Source organism: Centroberyx gerrardi, chromosome 16 (genome assembly GCF_048128805.1).
Source record: "Centroberyx gerrardi isolate f3 chromosome 16, fCenGer3.hap1.cur.20231027, whole genome shotgun sequence".
NCBI lineage: Eukaryota > Metazoa > Chordata > Actinopteri > Beryciformes > Berycidae > Centroberyx > Centroberyx gerrardi.
In genome coordinates this window covers 26392593-26407823 of record NC_136012.1, presented here as the reverse complement: position 1 = coordinate 26407823, position 15231 = coordinate 26392593, and the positions used below count along the sequence as shown (strand labels likewise).

At 41.8% G+C, this 15231-nt stretch overlaps 1 protein-coding gene across 1 annotated transcript in view; it reads right to left on the bottom strand.

Moving 5' to 3' along the window:
- The window catches only part of htr4 (5-hydroxytryptamine receptor 4), a 258947-nt gene that overhangs the window by 177452 nt on the left and 66264 nt on the right, over positions 1 to 15231 (bottom strand). Inside the window, exons 5-6 of the mRNA XM_078289033.1 lie at positions 10682 to 10878; positions 10505 to 10597 (exon numbers count right to left, since the gene is read on the bottom strand). Coding sequence (XP_078145159.1) covers positions 10505 to 10597; positions 10682 to 10878 — 290 coding nt within the window. The remainder of the gene's footprint in view (positions 1 to 10504; positions 10598 to 10681; positions 10879 to 15231) is intronic.

Sequence of the window (15231 nt, the reverse complement as noted above, 5' to 3'; positions counted from 1 at the left end):
TGTTTGGTAATAACATTTAGTGAGGTTTGAGTAAAAAGTGTTTGCACCTTGCTTCTTCAGGATTCCAGTGTATTTTTAATATACATTTAATATAGCATATTTAGTGAGATTTGTCAGAGAAGGTACATTTTCACAGCTCCATTTTTTTAGTTTTACTAGTTAATTCTCCCTCCAGAAATATCCAGCATGGGTTTCTACTTTTTCGCTGCCGTTTCTCCAGCCTCTTCCCTCTGCAGGCTTCATTCTGCTCTGCTGGGCTTTTGGGTTTGATGTTAGAAGCTTGTTAGAGTCAGAGTGCAGCTCGCCCTCTGCTCCCCTGGGTGGGCATCTTCTCACAAATGGAGTGGTGATCATGGATCGTTGCTCAGGTCACATCGCCATGTCACATCTGCTGCCACTTATAAAGCAAACTGCTCTTTATGAAGCGTCTCGGGGTTTGACTTCTTAAACGTTTTCAGTTCGCAACCCAAAATGAGCAAAGTTTGCCTTTTCTTTCGACCTTCATTCATCCAGGGGACACGCTTGCTATTTTTGCTCTGCTTTTGCACTCACTGTAAGTCACTTTAGAGAAGAGCATTATGTACCATGTAAAATGTTAATGTAAATAATTGAGGATGAGAGCGTCAGCTAAATGGCTAAAGTGTAAAATGTAAATTAGTACTGTAGAACATTTGCAGTGTGAGGAGTGAGGAGGCAGCAAAATGCAAAAGACCACTGGCACAATGACCTGGACAAGCATTTATCTAATGTATGTGTGTATCTGTGTGTGTGTGTGTGTGTGTGTGTGTGTGTGTGTGTGTGTGTGTGTGTGTGTGTGAGAGAGAGAGAGAGAGAGAGAGAGAGAGTGTATGTGTTGCTTGCACATCCAAGTCGGGAGTTCATTTTTGTCTTTGTCAGCAACAAAGTCTCTGAGTTTGTTAATCCGTCTTTCAGGGAGAAAGAGAGTCAGAAATCACAAATCCGATCCATGTCCAATCCTTCAATACTGTATTGATCGCCTTTGTCAGCAATGCATAATTTTATTTATGAATCAGCTATTGACTGAGAGAGAGGCTGATATCCTGATCCAGTCTGTGAGTGCTGTGCATTGATCCAGAGAACCCGGTTCTTATTCCAGGACCAGGATGGAACCGAGCCACGAGACTGAAACTGGTCATCAGGATAGTTTGCTGATGTATGAAGTATTTTAAATTATCAAATAAATTCAACCGGCCAACCAATCAACCAACGAATGAAAGACTCAACCAATCAACCAATCAACAAACAAAGGAATCAACCAATCATTGAATCAACCAGCCAACAAGTGAATGAAGAATCAATCAATCAATCCACCAACCAACCAACCAACCAACCAATGAATCAATGAGGGAATGAATGAATGAACCAACCAACAAACTAATTAGCCAACCAACCAATGACTGAATGAGCCTGTATATGAATCAATCAATCAATCAATCATAGATTCTCTTTGATCTGTCTGAGGTTTCTTCTGACTCAAGATTCTCTCTCTCTCTCGCTCTCTCTCTCTCTCTCTCTCTCTGTGTAGAGAGTCAGGAAGGAACACCACAAAGACCCAAGAAGATGTCACGTTAATCAATCAATCAATCAATCAATCAGCGAACCAATTGATCGATCTGACTGAGGTTTCTGATTCTCTCTCTCTCTCTCTCTCTGTAGAGTGTCATGGTGGAACGACCACAAACCCCATGAGTCTGTATGATTGGCTGCTGTTACATGTGTTTGAGCTTGAGGAAAGCGGCTGAGTCTTATTGGAGGTGAAGGTGGACTCCTCCAGCCCGCAGCCTGTATGCATAAATAATACAGAGAGAATACATTTAACTTTCTCACATTTTAGGAATCTAGCTGACAGTCTTACCCAGAGTGACTTAGACAGAGTGTAACAGCAGGATAAGCTTCAATTCCAATACTGCCAATGATACAAGCAACTGATAGTAAGGAGTTCAAGGGTCAGAGCCACGGTTCCCCGAGAATAGATGGAGCAAAATATTCCTGATGACCATGGATGATGGAGAGACGCTTGCTAAGCAAATAGGAGCTGAAGAGGAAAAGTCGAAAGATAAAGATAGCATACTGGAGCAAGTACAAGAAGAAGTTGTGAGAGGGATGTGAAGTATTAGTTTGAAGTAGTTGAAGTAGTTTTCAGTTTACAACAGAAGACAGGGAGAGACTAAAACATGTTTGGTCAGGGGAAAATGGATGACAGGACTGCACGATTGATCATGTATAATCACATGGAGGCAGCAGTAGTTTAAATGTTAGAGAAGTGGGCTTGTGACCAGAAAGTTGCCGGTTTTGCCTCTCAAAAAGGCAAACAGCACAAACCTCTTTTTGTTTGATTGGTTGAGTTAAACCTCAGTGGGCGGAGCCAAAGAACAGTTTTTTTGGAACACAGGTTAGCTAACTGGGAAACTTGAATGGCAAAGAAGGAACTGGTCAAAATAAACAATGAACAAACAATTTCATTTATTCATGACCATGTCATTCATGATGTTGAAGGTCAGCAGCTAGCTAACTAGCTTACCTAGCTAGCTATAGGCTAGTATGGTTAGTTTGAACTTGAAGGTCAGCTAGGCTAACTAGCTAACCTAGATAACTTTGTGTGACTAGACTGCATTTTTTCAGTCAGTAGCAGAGCGCTAGGCTTCATAATATTAGCTTCCTCCTCTCTTATCTCTTGTCTTTCTCACTGGGCTTCAGTCTAATGTTAATTAGCCAGGAAAACTGTGGTTCTTTGGCCCCGCCCACTGAGGTTTAACTCAACCAATCAGAGTATTTCTTCCTCCAGAGCAGCTTTGCCTCTGAGAAATGTTTGTAGACCTAAAGCTCCAATCTGTACAGTTGCAGCTCTGTCTGTGGATCAGATCTGAGTTCAGTCTGGTGTGTTCAGCTCCATGTAAACAGATTCAAAACAAAACATTATCCAAGCTGGGTCTCTTCCAGAGGAAAACATCCACACAGTTAGTCACAAGATCCAATTAATCTGCTTCCAAAAGTCATTTCAGAAGTTCAGCTCTGTTTGCTTCATTATTGCAGACTGTCAGGCGCACGCACACACACACACACACACACACACACACACACACACACACACACACACAGACTGATACACATACACACACACACAGATACACAGATACATTCACACATACACAAATAAAGATGTGTGTCTGTATTTGTATTTACCATACACACCCCTCACCCCACACACACACACACATACACACACAGATACACAGATACACAGACTGATACACATACACAAGTCCACCCACATAACAACACACGTATACACTTATACACACACACACACACACACACATACGTGCACACACATGCACAAACTCAAACACTTGCACATACACAAGTACATTAAACACAGGTAGACACACACAGGTACATACATAAACACACATATGCATTTACACACACACACACACACACACACACACACACAGAGATACATCAAACATGCTTACACACATACACACAAACACACACACACACACAGATACGTGCACACACATGTACAAACTCAATCACTTGCACATACACAAGTAAATTAAACACAGGTAGACACACACAGGTACATACACAAACACACACATGCATTTACACGCACACACACACACACACACACACACACACACACCTACACACATACATATACAGATACATCAAACACGCTTACACACATACACACAAACACACCCCCACACACTGACCAATACACACGGATGGAGAAAAAAGCAACATAAAAACAGATATATACAGACACACACACACACACACACACACACAGCGGTATAAATCTACTATATATAATTCCTCGTATTGGTTGAGTTGAAACATTTTCAGATTTCCCGCCATGAAACTTTTCTTCTCTGTTATTTTTGGATGAACAGAGAATCTCTTTCTGTCTGAGGTGAAACACCAGAAATAAATATCTCTCTCTCTCTCTCTCTCCCACACCACACCACTCTCTCTCAACCTCTCTCTCTCTCTCTCTCTCTCTCTCTCTCTCGGAACGACCACAAAGACCAAGATGTCATGTTAATCAATCAACCAACCAACCAACCTTTACCTCTCTATCTCTCTCTCCCTCTCTCACTTTATCTCTCTCCCACCACACTCTCTCTCTCCCAACCACTCTCTCTTTCTCTTCCTCTATCATCTCTCTCTTTTCCTTTCTCTCAATTTATCTCTCTCCCACGACAACACTTAATCTCTCACTGTTTCTCTGTGTCTCTCTATCTCTCTCTCTCTCTCTCTCTCTCTCTCTCTCTCTCTCTCTCTCTACTGTGTAAAGCAAAAGGTAAGAGATGAAAGTGGACTATGCTGACAGGTTCCACTACTGTGTTAGAACACACACACACACACACACATACACACACACACAGCCAGACGCATGCACACACACACACACACACACACACACACACACAGAAGTCAGACATACTCAAACAGACACCTACACACACACTGTCTGACACACTCAGACAGACCGCCACATATACTCACACACATGCATACACACCCAGACATGCACACACACACACACACACAGTAGCTAAACCTGTCGATGCTAAGTCTGATCTTGAAAGCAAAATTCCCCTTTTTTCAAAAGCAGCGCAGCTTCTAAATCCACTAAACTAAATTCCTTTCCTTCATGTTTTTTTACACTCTCATCATCTGTTGAAACCCTTTAATTCCTCCCACTGCGTGACACCAGAGCTGGAGTGTGTGTTCAGCGCGGAGTTGCGTTCAGGAGCGGCGCTGACAGCGGAGCGTATGAAGGACTGGAGGTAATTACTTCTATTCAGCAGCTCAAACACACAAAACAAGCTGACTGGATTGAAGAGATTTCCGCCTCATTTGAATGCCGCTGAACAATATGCAAATCACATCCGCTGCCCTGCGCTGCATTCTGAAGTTTGAGTTACTGTGTGTGTGTGTGTGTGTGTGTGTGTGTGTGTGTGCATCTATGTCTGTGGGTGTGTGTTTGTGTAACATATCACATATCTGGATTTTTTTGCGTGTGGGTTTCAAGCATGTTCTAGTGTTTTGTAACTGTGTTTTGAAAAGTGCTACAGAAACAGAGATTATAATTAGTATTATTAATATTATTATTGCTATCAAGTACAATCACAGTCTTCTACTGTCAGCCGCTGACTGACTGGAGCAGTTGGGAGTTAAGTGCCTTGCTCAGTGGCACTTCAGTGATGTTTCTTATTCACTTGCCACACCTAGATTCCCCCTTCCTGTTTGGGGATTCAAACCGGCAACTTTCTGCCAGTCAGAAGCCTCTTTCTCTCATTTTTAGAGAAAATTTGGTTCATTTGGTTTGTGTGTGTGTGTGTGTGTGTGTGTGTGTGTGTGTGTGTGTGTGTGTGTGTGTGTGTCCATCTATGTCTCTGGGTGTATGTTTCTGTAACATATGTGGGTGCAAAAATGGCCATATCTGTATTTTTTGCACGTGAGTTTCAAGCATGTTCTAGTGTTTTGCAACTGTGTTTTGAAAAGTGCTATAGAAACAGAGATTGTAATTCAACAATATAATATAATACAATATAATACAACCAGTCAGAAGCCTCTTTCTCTCATTTTTAGGCTACAGCCGCCCTTCAATTGGTTTGTGTGTGTGTGTGTGTGTGTGTGTGTGTGTCCATCTATGTCTCTGGGTGTGTGTTTCTGTAACATATGTGGGCGCAAAAATGGCCATATCTGTATTTTTTGCATGTGAGTTTCAAGCATGTTCTAGTGTTAGACTGATTTTGGCCTTTTATTAAATATTGGATACGGGCCGGAGGTTCCTCCCTGACCACAGCTACAGAAACACAGTCTGGGCACATGTTAGGGGCCCCATATGGCAGTAAGAGCTAACTGCATGAATCATTGTCAATACCCAGAAATCCTATAAGGTGACGTCAGTAAACGTCACACAGCTCGCTCATGTTTACCGACCCGGCCGGTCTGTGATGCTTTATATCAAAGATACCAAAGAAACCAAAGAGACGAGAGAGGAAAACATCTAACGCTGGTGAGTCCAGCTTCCTCAAACTTCAGAGTGAAATCCAAACAGTTTGGATTTGTCACTTCCTGTGTGGAGAAGATTTCCCGCCAGTGACTGACACCTGAATTTAATTTGGCCAAACAGGGAGAATCTATGGCGACGGGACGCTCTTCTCTGCTGCAGCCCCACTTTGTGATTCAGGCTGATGAGACGGGTCTAATTTACATAAAAAATCTTGCCTAGTGCAGCTTTAAGTTTTCAGTAATGTCTTCTGTAAATCAAACCTTCATTTAAAAGGCAGTAATGTATCCCAGAGTTTCTCTGCCACTGAATAGTTGGTGTGGATTAATGAGCTGCTAATCCTGAAGGAATTAGTCTGGGCTTCAGTGGAGAGTTTTAGTGTCCCATTATGCTCTAAATGCTGTTTCAGATGTTTTTCCACTCTTACAAGAATACAATTCTGTTGGGAAACACTGAATACTGGTAAATTCAAAGTTAAAGGTATTGAATCTTGGCAGCTTCCATCCAAAAACATCGGTATCTGCCTTCAAAAACCCATATCGGTCAAACCGTAGCATGCTTTCAGTGGTTTAACATCTTTGCCTCTCTTTGGCAGCATCTACACAAAATGTGGTTCATCTGTGCAAACACTAACTGGCCCTGTGTCTGTCTGCCTGTCTTCTGTACACCTGTCTATCTGACTGTCTGTCTGTCTGAGGTATGAAGACTACAGTGCATGAAAGAGATAGGGAGGGGGAGAGAGAGAGAGAGAGAGAAAGAGAGAGACAGGAAGAGAGACAGGTGACTATTGATCCTCAACAGATTTCACTTTGATCACTTTTTCTACACTCTACCACAACACAGAGGCCGAGAGTAAATGAGGGAAGAAGAGAGAGAGAGACAGAAAGAGAGAGGTAGAAAAGGTAGAAAAGGTATTAGCGCTTTATTCCACTTCTCTGCTGTGTTAAACACAAAATGAAAGTGTGATTATCCTGAAAACGATGCGAAATGAGGGCGAGCGGCTAAGAGTGCAGCCTCCATATCCACATAATAGAAACATATAGCATTGTGTGTGTGTGTGTGTGTGTCTGTGTCCAGCAGTTTCAGTTATTGACCTACACCACTGGATTGTTGCATAAGCTCATTTTGACCACTCCACTCAGCTCAGAGCAGCAGAGAGAGAGAGTGTGATATTCAATAAGCTTTCAATTTGACCATTTTCATGCCAGAAAATTACCAGTATTCAGTGTTTGCTCGCAGAATGTTATTCTTGTCTGGGTAGAAAAGCATCTGAAACAGCATTTAGACCATCAAGGGACACTAAGACTGAGGAAAACAAAATGTCTTTGCAGGTTTTCCAGCCTGTCTTTCAGTCGCTGTGGTCAGTGAGGAACCTCCATCACATCAGAGGTGGACGACTCTAACTGGCTGAAACCTGACTGATATAAAACAATATATCGGTCTACAGTGAGGGATGAGGGTGGTGCAGAGATTCCTGCGCATTTATTGCACTTTGCAAATAATAATATGCTTCTGGTGATCGTGGTATTCTGTAGGTGGAAGTGTGGGTGAGAAAAGGGAAGTTAGTCTCTGCCCACGGTGAGAAAAGCAACACCTCCGCCTGTCGCTGCCAGCGCTTTCAGCTGTACAGGCTGCAGCAGGGCTTCAAACTCTGGTCAAGCATCATTAATTAATAAACCGATCATTAATTAGGTCTGTAGTTTTGTTTGAACTCTGCAGTGTTTACTCCTTTAGTTCGGTTGGTTTGTCCAGGTGAGAACGATGCCATCTGAACTCTGGTGGCACCAAATAACAGCACCGAGAGTCTCAGTCCTCTAACAAGAGAACTGAGAACGTAGATTACGATTATGTAGTTGGTTGGACCACAAGGGATTGTGGGTAGACGAAGACGGATCGTGACGTCTGATAGCCAGCAGTTCCTCATGCTTGGAAAGCCTAGCAGAACAAAACGCAGTCTGGACTGATGCTCATATTCAGATATTTCTTCATGTGTTCCTAACTGGTTTGAACACCAGAGAAGAAGAGACAGACAAGTCCATCATGCTCAGCTACAGTTACAGGAACTGGAGTCAGATTTGTTATGACCCCCTGCCAAGATAACAGGTTCCCAACACTCGACCAATCAGTGAGCCAGTTGTGAGTCATGTGACTTTTGTTTACAAGCCCTGCTTCACTTCTAATTGAGCAGAGGGGAACTAAACGAACCAAATACAAAAAAATGCAACAAGGAAATGTTAGAAAATGTTTGGCTTTCAGATTTCAGCTTTCTCATTCCTACCACCTGAAACCGGAGCAACCACACACACACACACACACACACACACACATGCATGTGCACATACACAGATGCATGCATATGGACACACACGTGCGTACACATTCTGATACTCCCACGATCATCAGGATTTTATCAGCCGAATACAGCAACACATTGTACCTGCACCTTTGTTCAAGGCACATTAGTTCACTGACTGTCCATTCCATAAATAGACTATTACATAATGGAAGTAATAAAAATCCTTAAGCAGCAGATAATAAATGTAATCACCTAGTTGAAGGGTTTCATTTCCAAACGCCATAAATCCCTTTTGGAAAATCTGTTGCTACCTGAAATTCATCAAGGAGAATTTCAAAAAGTTTCAATGCTCAAAAACCGACTGTTTTGTCAGCACAGGTCTTATGATGGCTCCTTGCTTTAATAATAACCGTCATGCGTTTCACTTTCATGCCAGCAGTCATTTTGTTAGAGCAGGCGTCCGAGATCTCAATTCGGGAAGAAACTCTGCACAGATCCAAATAAATCCAAATAACATTATAAAAAGGTTGGCTGGCTGGTAGTAAATCAGGTTATTTCAGTTTTGGGGTTTAGCTCAGTTACAACGAAACAGTTGGGACCAAAACTCACCAAAAAGAACAATACTAATGGATACTATACCTATATCACAGCAAAACTATGAGTCCATATAAGAATACCACAGGAATGTTATAGTGACACCCTTAAAAATACCTTAAAGTACTGTAAGGTCAAACACACTATAAGTCCCTATTGGAATATTATAGTGATACCCTTAAAACAAATCTTAAAGTACCATAAACTCACTGCAAACTCATTAAGTACCACAGACACACTATAAGCCCCTATAGGAATATTATATGTAGGCTATATTATAGTGATACCCTTAAAAATACCTTAAAGTACTGTAAGGTCAAACACACTATAAGTCCCTATAGGAATATTATAGTGATACCCTTAAAAAAAATCTTAAAGTACCATAAACTCACTGTAAACTCATTAAGTACCAGACACACTATAAGCCCCTATAGGAATATTATATGTAGGCTATATTATAGTGATACCCTTAAAAATACCTTAAAGTAGGCTACAATAATCACTATTAACTCGCTGTTGAATACCACACACACACTATGAGTCACTATAGGAGTGTTATAGGAATATTGTAGTGATTTTTCACTAATTTGTTCACTTACAGGATCGCGCGCGTCACCGCTGCCTCGCTGAAAACTATCTGACAGCAGCGGAAATGTGAGCGGCGAGCTGACAGCCAATCAACTCTCATCTATAGCGCTTGTTATTGATAACCGGAGCGAGATAGAGGCACAACAGCAGCACGGCAGACCTCAGTGACCTCCCACCCACACCCACACCCACACACACACATACACACACACACACACACACACACACACTCCTCCAGCATCACATGTATGGAAAACTGGGTCTATATCACGTTACTTACTAAAACAAGTCGATATCGGGCAGAAAATTGACAATTTCACCGTTTGCGGGTAGAGAGACTTACATAAAAGAACTATAGCTTTCCTATAATACGTTTTAGATGGATACTATAGAAATATCACAAGCAAACTTTGTCTCTGTGAATTATGTAATGTTCCACATTACAGGAATATATTATTGAATAGGCTACTATGTGAGTATTATAGTGATACCATAGGAAATACAAAATACCATCAAGTATGATACGTTCACTATAAACTCACTATTGAGTATCACAGACCCACTATAAGATCTTATAGGAATATAATAGTGATACAATAGGAGATTAAAAATACCAATAATTACTATAAGGTCACTATAAACCGCAAGGTCAACCACAAACACTATATAAGTCACTATAAGAATATTCTATATTATAGGAGTATGTTACCGAGTATTATGGGAATATTATAGTGATACCATAGGAAATAAAATACCGCAAAGTACAATAAGGTGACTAAACTCACAAACTCCGAGTCACTATAGGAATATCATAGGAGTGTTATAGTGATTTTCACTGGGTGAAGGTCAGTCTTATAAGCGGCACCTTGTCTACTAAGGTCAATAGTACAGTGTGGAGAGTAAATGAGTTGGGAAGGTGTACATTACAGACCCGCAGGCGGACAATATGCGAGAAAAGCGCAGATTTCACTCACCATTTCTCTGTGGAGACGCCGGGTCCTGAAAGCATGTCACGACACTAAATCCCCATGAGCCAAAATCACTTTGTGCTTTTTGTCCGATCTGAACTGGAAACGAATCGCCTAAGCTTGAAAGAGAAAGTAGTACTGTGTGGTGGCGGCTGCTGCTGCCGCGCGGGGCTCTTCAGTCACACAGATGGAAGGGAACATGAGCAGAGCGCAGCCGATACCGGGAACAGAAGAAAGTCTTGGTGCGCAAAGACGGAGCGGAGCGAAGCGACGAGCGGTGCGCGTCCGGAGAGGAGGAGAGTTCCGCGGAGAGGAGGAGGGACCGCGTGGGGAGGTGTGGAGAGACGCCGCCGTGGGGAGGTGTGGAGACCCGCGGAGAGCTGGAGGGACCCGCGGATATGTTTTGGGGAGACTCCGTGGAGACGCAGCGGACTCCCGGTGAAGTCAGTCAGTGCTGGAGACGTTGCGCTGCCGCTCTCTCTCTCTCTCTCTCTGCACTCACAGCGGACATGAACCCGGTCTGGTCTGGTGTAGTCCCTCCTCTTTAGCCCTGATGTGAGGGGAAACATCCGTCCATCCTCTCTCTCTCTCTCTCTCTCTCTCTCTCTCTCTCTCTCTCTCTCTCTCTCTCTCTCTCTCTCCTATATTTATGCGTATTCACTGACCATTAAATTTGGTGCAATTATGGCACTGGAGTGAAAGATAAAGTGTTGTTCTGTGGGTCAAAGGAGCACAGAGGAAAGATTTGTGATTTATACATGTTGTTGGTGTTGTGGCTGTCTAGCCAAGCTGGGAAACAAGCCAGAAGCTGCCAAAATATTTATCTAAAAAGCTGTTTGACCCCTGACCTTCACCTCAATGGAGAATTATCGACTCCTGAATTTAAATACAGGTTAAATGAATTGGGATTGATTTCCAATATCAGATTTTTGACTGAATAGGTGGTGAAACTTTGAATGAGAAGATGCTCCTGTGTGTTTGCGTGTGTGTGTGTGTGTGTGTGTGTGTGTGTGTGTGTGTGTGTGTGTGTAGGTGGGGGTTTTAGACCTAGTTGTGAGTTACATTTAACATATACAGTATATATATGGCTTCACTACACTGAATGAATATTTTATCCTGACTGAAATGTTGCAGATCACATTCTAAATATTTTAATAACATGTTTATGTTTATCTGTATGGCTCCAGTAGCCTATATATTAGCTTAGTAGTCTCTTTAGAGCCTGGACTGCTAGTTTGATCTGGCTCCTTCATTTATATTTTACCTTTAGACATTTAATTGGTGCCAGTCGCATCCAGTGCGACTGTATCTTTAAAGCTTCAATTCCTAGATCAACAATATTATAAGCAATCAATACTATCATTAATTTTGCAAGGATTCAGTGTTTCCCCCAGGATGTTATTCTGATCAGGGTGGAAAAGCCTCTGAAACAGCATTTAGACACTAAAATCCTCCATTGAAACCCAGACTAATGAAACTCTGTTTGGTGTCACACTGAATGAAACTGAATGAAAAATTACTTCTTCGCCCTTTTTAGCTGATTCATGTCATTCACCTATTTGACTATTTATGGAAAAAAAAAAATGACAAAAAAATATTTTCTTGTGTTTTTATGTCAAGAATATAATTATTTTTACTTCCTGCAAAACAGAAAATCTTTAGTGGTGACTTCATGGTGTACCAGGAGGTGACATAAAAATTCCAACCAATAAAACCATTACAGATTTTTGGACAGTCCCGCCCCTCCACCCCACTCCCATCCAATAAAACTGCATTTCTCTCCCTAACTGATCTCCCATTGGTTTACACTTCCGAATGATCCCTTTCCCGCATCATGTCCCGCCCCCAATATCCCGTTTCAAAAGGAAATAAATCACTTTACAGACGCAAGATGCTCTGAAAATGCATTTCCTTTACAGACTGACAACCTGAAGCTGTAAAATCAGATCCTCACCTCCATCATATCGACAGTGGACAAATCTGACTGGCTGATTATAGGCCGATATCGACTTGATATATCGCTCTGACCCTAATAGAGAGATGCATGGTGAAGAATAGGAGATATAAGCTGTTCTCTGTGGTTCTATATATGTCAGTGTGTAAAGCAAAGCACTAACGCTGCTACTTGAGATGAGATACAGGTGAGCAGGATGTGATTCACCCATGTTTCCTCCGGGTCTACTTTAAAAACTGCTGTGAACTCCACCGCTCAATCCATCCGTCCCTCCATCTTTCATCTCTGACTCATCTGTCCATCTCTCGGTCAATTCCTCCATCTTTCATCTCTGACTCATCTGTCCATCTCTCGGTCCATTCCTTCATGAGCTGAGATGATCAGATCTCTCTCTTCATGTTTCTCCCTTCCCTCTCCCGCTGTGTCTGTTAGTTTCTTCCTTCGCTCTCTCTGTGTTTCATCCTTCTCTTTCCTCTCGCTCTGTTTTAGGCGATGTTCAGACAGACAGGCAGTTCAAAACCGTTTTGTTTTTTTTTTCTTGCATATCCAAATCGAGCTGCATAATTTTTCTTAAGTCTCAACAGCAAAAACCCACTTGGAATCCAATCTTCTCAGATCAGATTTAAACCACATTTGAAGGTGGTTTGAAATGCGATTCAAATTGCATCTCTGAAAATGCAACTCAGTCCGGGCCGCTCAGATCGGATTTCAAGTGTTTTTTGTTGTCACTTAGAAAATATGCCTCCTCTCACTGTGGAGGGAAGCCTCAGTACAGCAAGGATAGGAACAAAACTATATATAACAAAATATAACACAGTATGGGAGAAAGGAGATTTGTCAGGTCATGACTACAAACCGAACATATAGTAAAAAAAACCTTAAAGGATAAGTAGTTTGTCGATATTGGACCTATATATAATGAGTCTCTTCCATCCCTATAGTACTTGGACCCACAGACAGTATTGTCTCCAGTCAGCTGTAGTTGAAGCAGCGAGCTCCGCTGCTGCAACAATGAGTCCAAACTGTTTGTCAGAATATCTCCAAAAAAGCCAGTCTGTGAAAACGATATGGAGAGCAACCGATGTACTAGAACATGTCGGCATAAAAACAGTCAGAATAAGCAACGGCAAAACCTCCATGCTACTAGCTTGTTGCAGCAGCCAGAGCTAGCAGCCAGAAAATGCGCTCATGGTCGGTGTGCGCACGCTTGCATCGTGCATTTTGAAGGTCGTAAGTAACACTCACCATGTATTCAAGTACTTTTTAGTCAGAAATAACAAAATGGACCCTGAAACAAAAGTAGCTTTTTCTGCGACTATTTTAGAAACTAAGTAGTACAGAGCCACTTTAGCCACATCATTTATGTCATTAATATTTTACTAGTCCGTACCCGGGGATGCGCGCGCCACAACTACGTGCAGACTTGCCAAAAAGACACATAAACACCGTACATTTCTGAAAATGGAAAAATCAGCTCCGTCAGTCCCTGCCTATGCCAATGCTCAATGCCCATGTGCAGTTTGAGATTGATTGGCCAACCCGTTGAGGAGCAAAATGGATGCGGACAGACGGACAGACGGACAGACGGACAGAGTGTTCCTCATTCTATAGTAGGATTACGTTATTGGCTAAAAGTTGTTGTATATGCGTGACTGAGAATGTCACATCTTGGCATCTTGGATATCATGTAAAATTTTACTTTCCCATCTGTATTTGCCACTTGTAATTACAATATTTCCGACAGCATTTGAAGGCAGCAACTGCTTCCTACTGTAGTCATTTGGCACATTGTAGATCAAGCGTGGAAAATCTAGGAGATAATGAGGTAAATATTGGACTTTTGGACCCACAGTGCAATCGTTTGGCTTCAGAACACTTGGATTCTGCTGTTTGGAGGAATTTTTTGGAACTCTATAGAACCAGTTCCCGTCCACTCCAGTTGTTTTGGAGAAAGCTGACATGGAGCTGCACCAGTTAACTCACTGTGTGTTGTGGACATACAAACTTCATCAGTGTTGTGACTGACATGAGTGTGAGTAGATAATGACAACATTTTTATTTTTGGGTGAAGTATTCCTTTAATGATCATTTTTGAAAAACAAATCTGATTAGCCTGTTATCTGAACATAGCGTCAGTTACTCTCATTTAAATCCCTTTCCATCCTCTCTCTCTCTTTTTCTCTCTCTCTCCCTCCCTTTCTCTCTCTCTCATATCCTCTCTCTCTCTCTCTCTCTCTCTCTCTCTCTCTCTCTGTCTCTCTCTCTCTCTCATATCCCAGGACAGAGGCTATGAATAATTTTCTTCATCACTCATTCTAATCGTCCTAATCAGCCATTAACCAGCTTCTCTAAAATCATCAAAAACCCATCCATGATCCTTTTCCCGAGAGCCGATCTGATAATTCAGCCGACAGTCTCTTAAATGAATTTCAGCTGAATTGAATACTTTATTGATCCAGTCAGGGAAACTATTTTTGCCACCAGTAAACATGGAAAACACAATACGTAACAACACAGTAACATGTGACATGAACAGCCTGCCGGATGTGATAATTGATTCTCAATGCATTCAACATACTGTATATCCATATTAACATGCAGCTCTCCCTGACTTAGGTTTGACCAATATGGATTTTTGTAGGCCAATGCAGATACAAATATTGTATATTTCTTTTATATTTATTTATTTTATTATATTTCTTGCCTTTTATATTTTATATTTCTTGCAACAGGCTTGGTATGTGGTTTGTTTTTTGATTTCCTTTTTACTTCACAACAC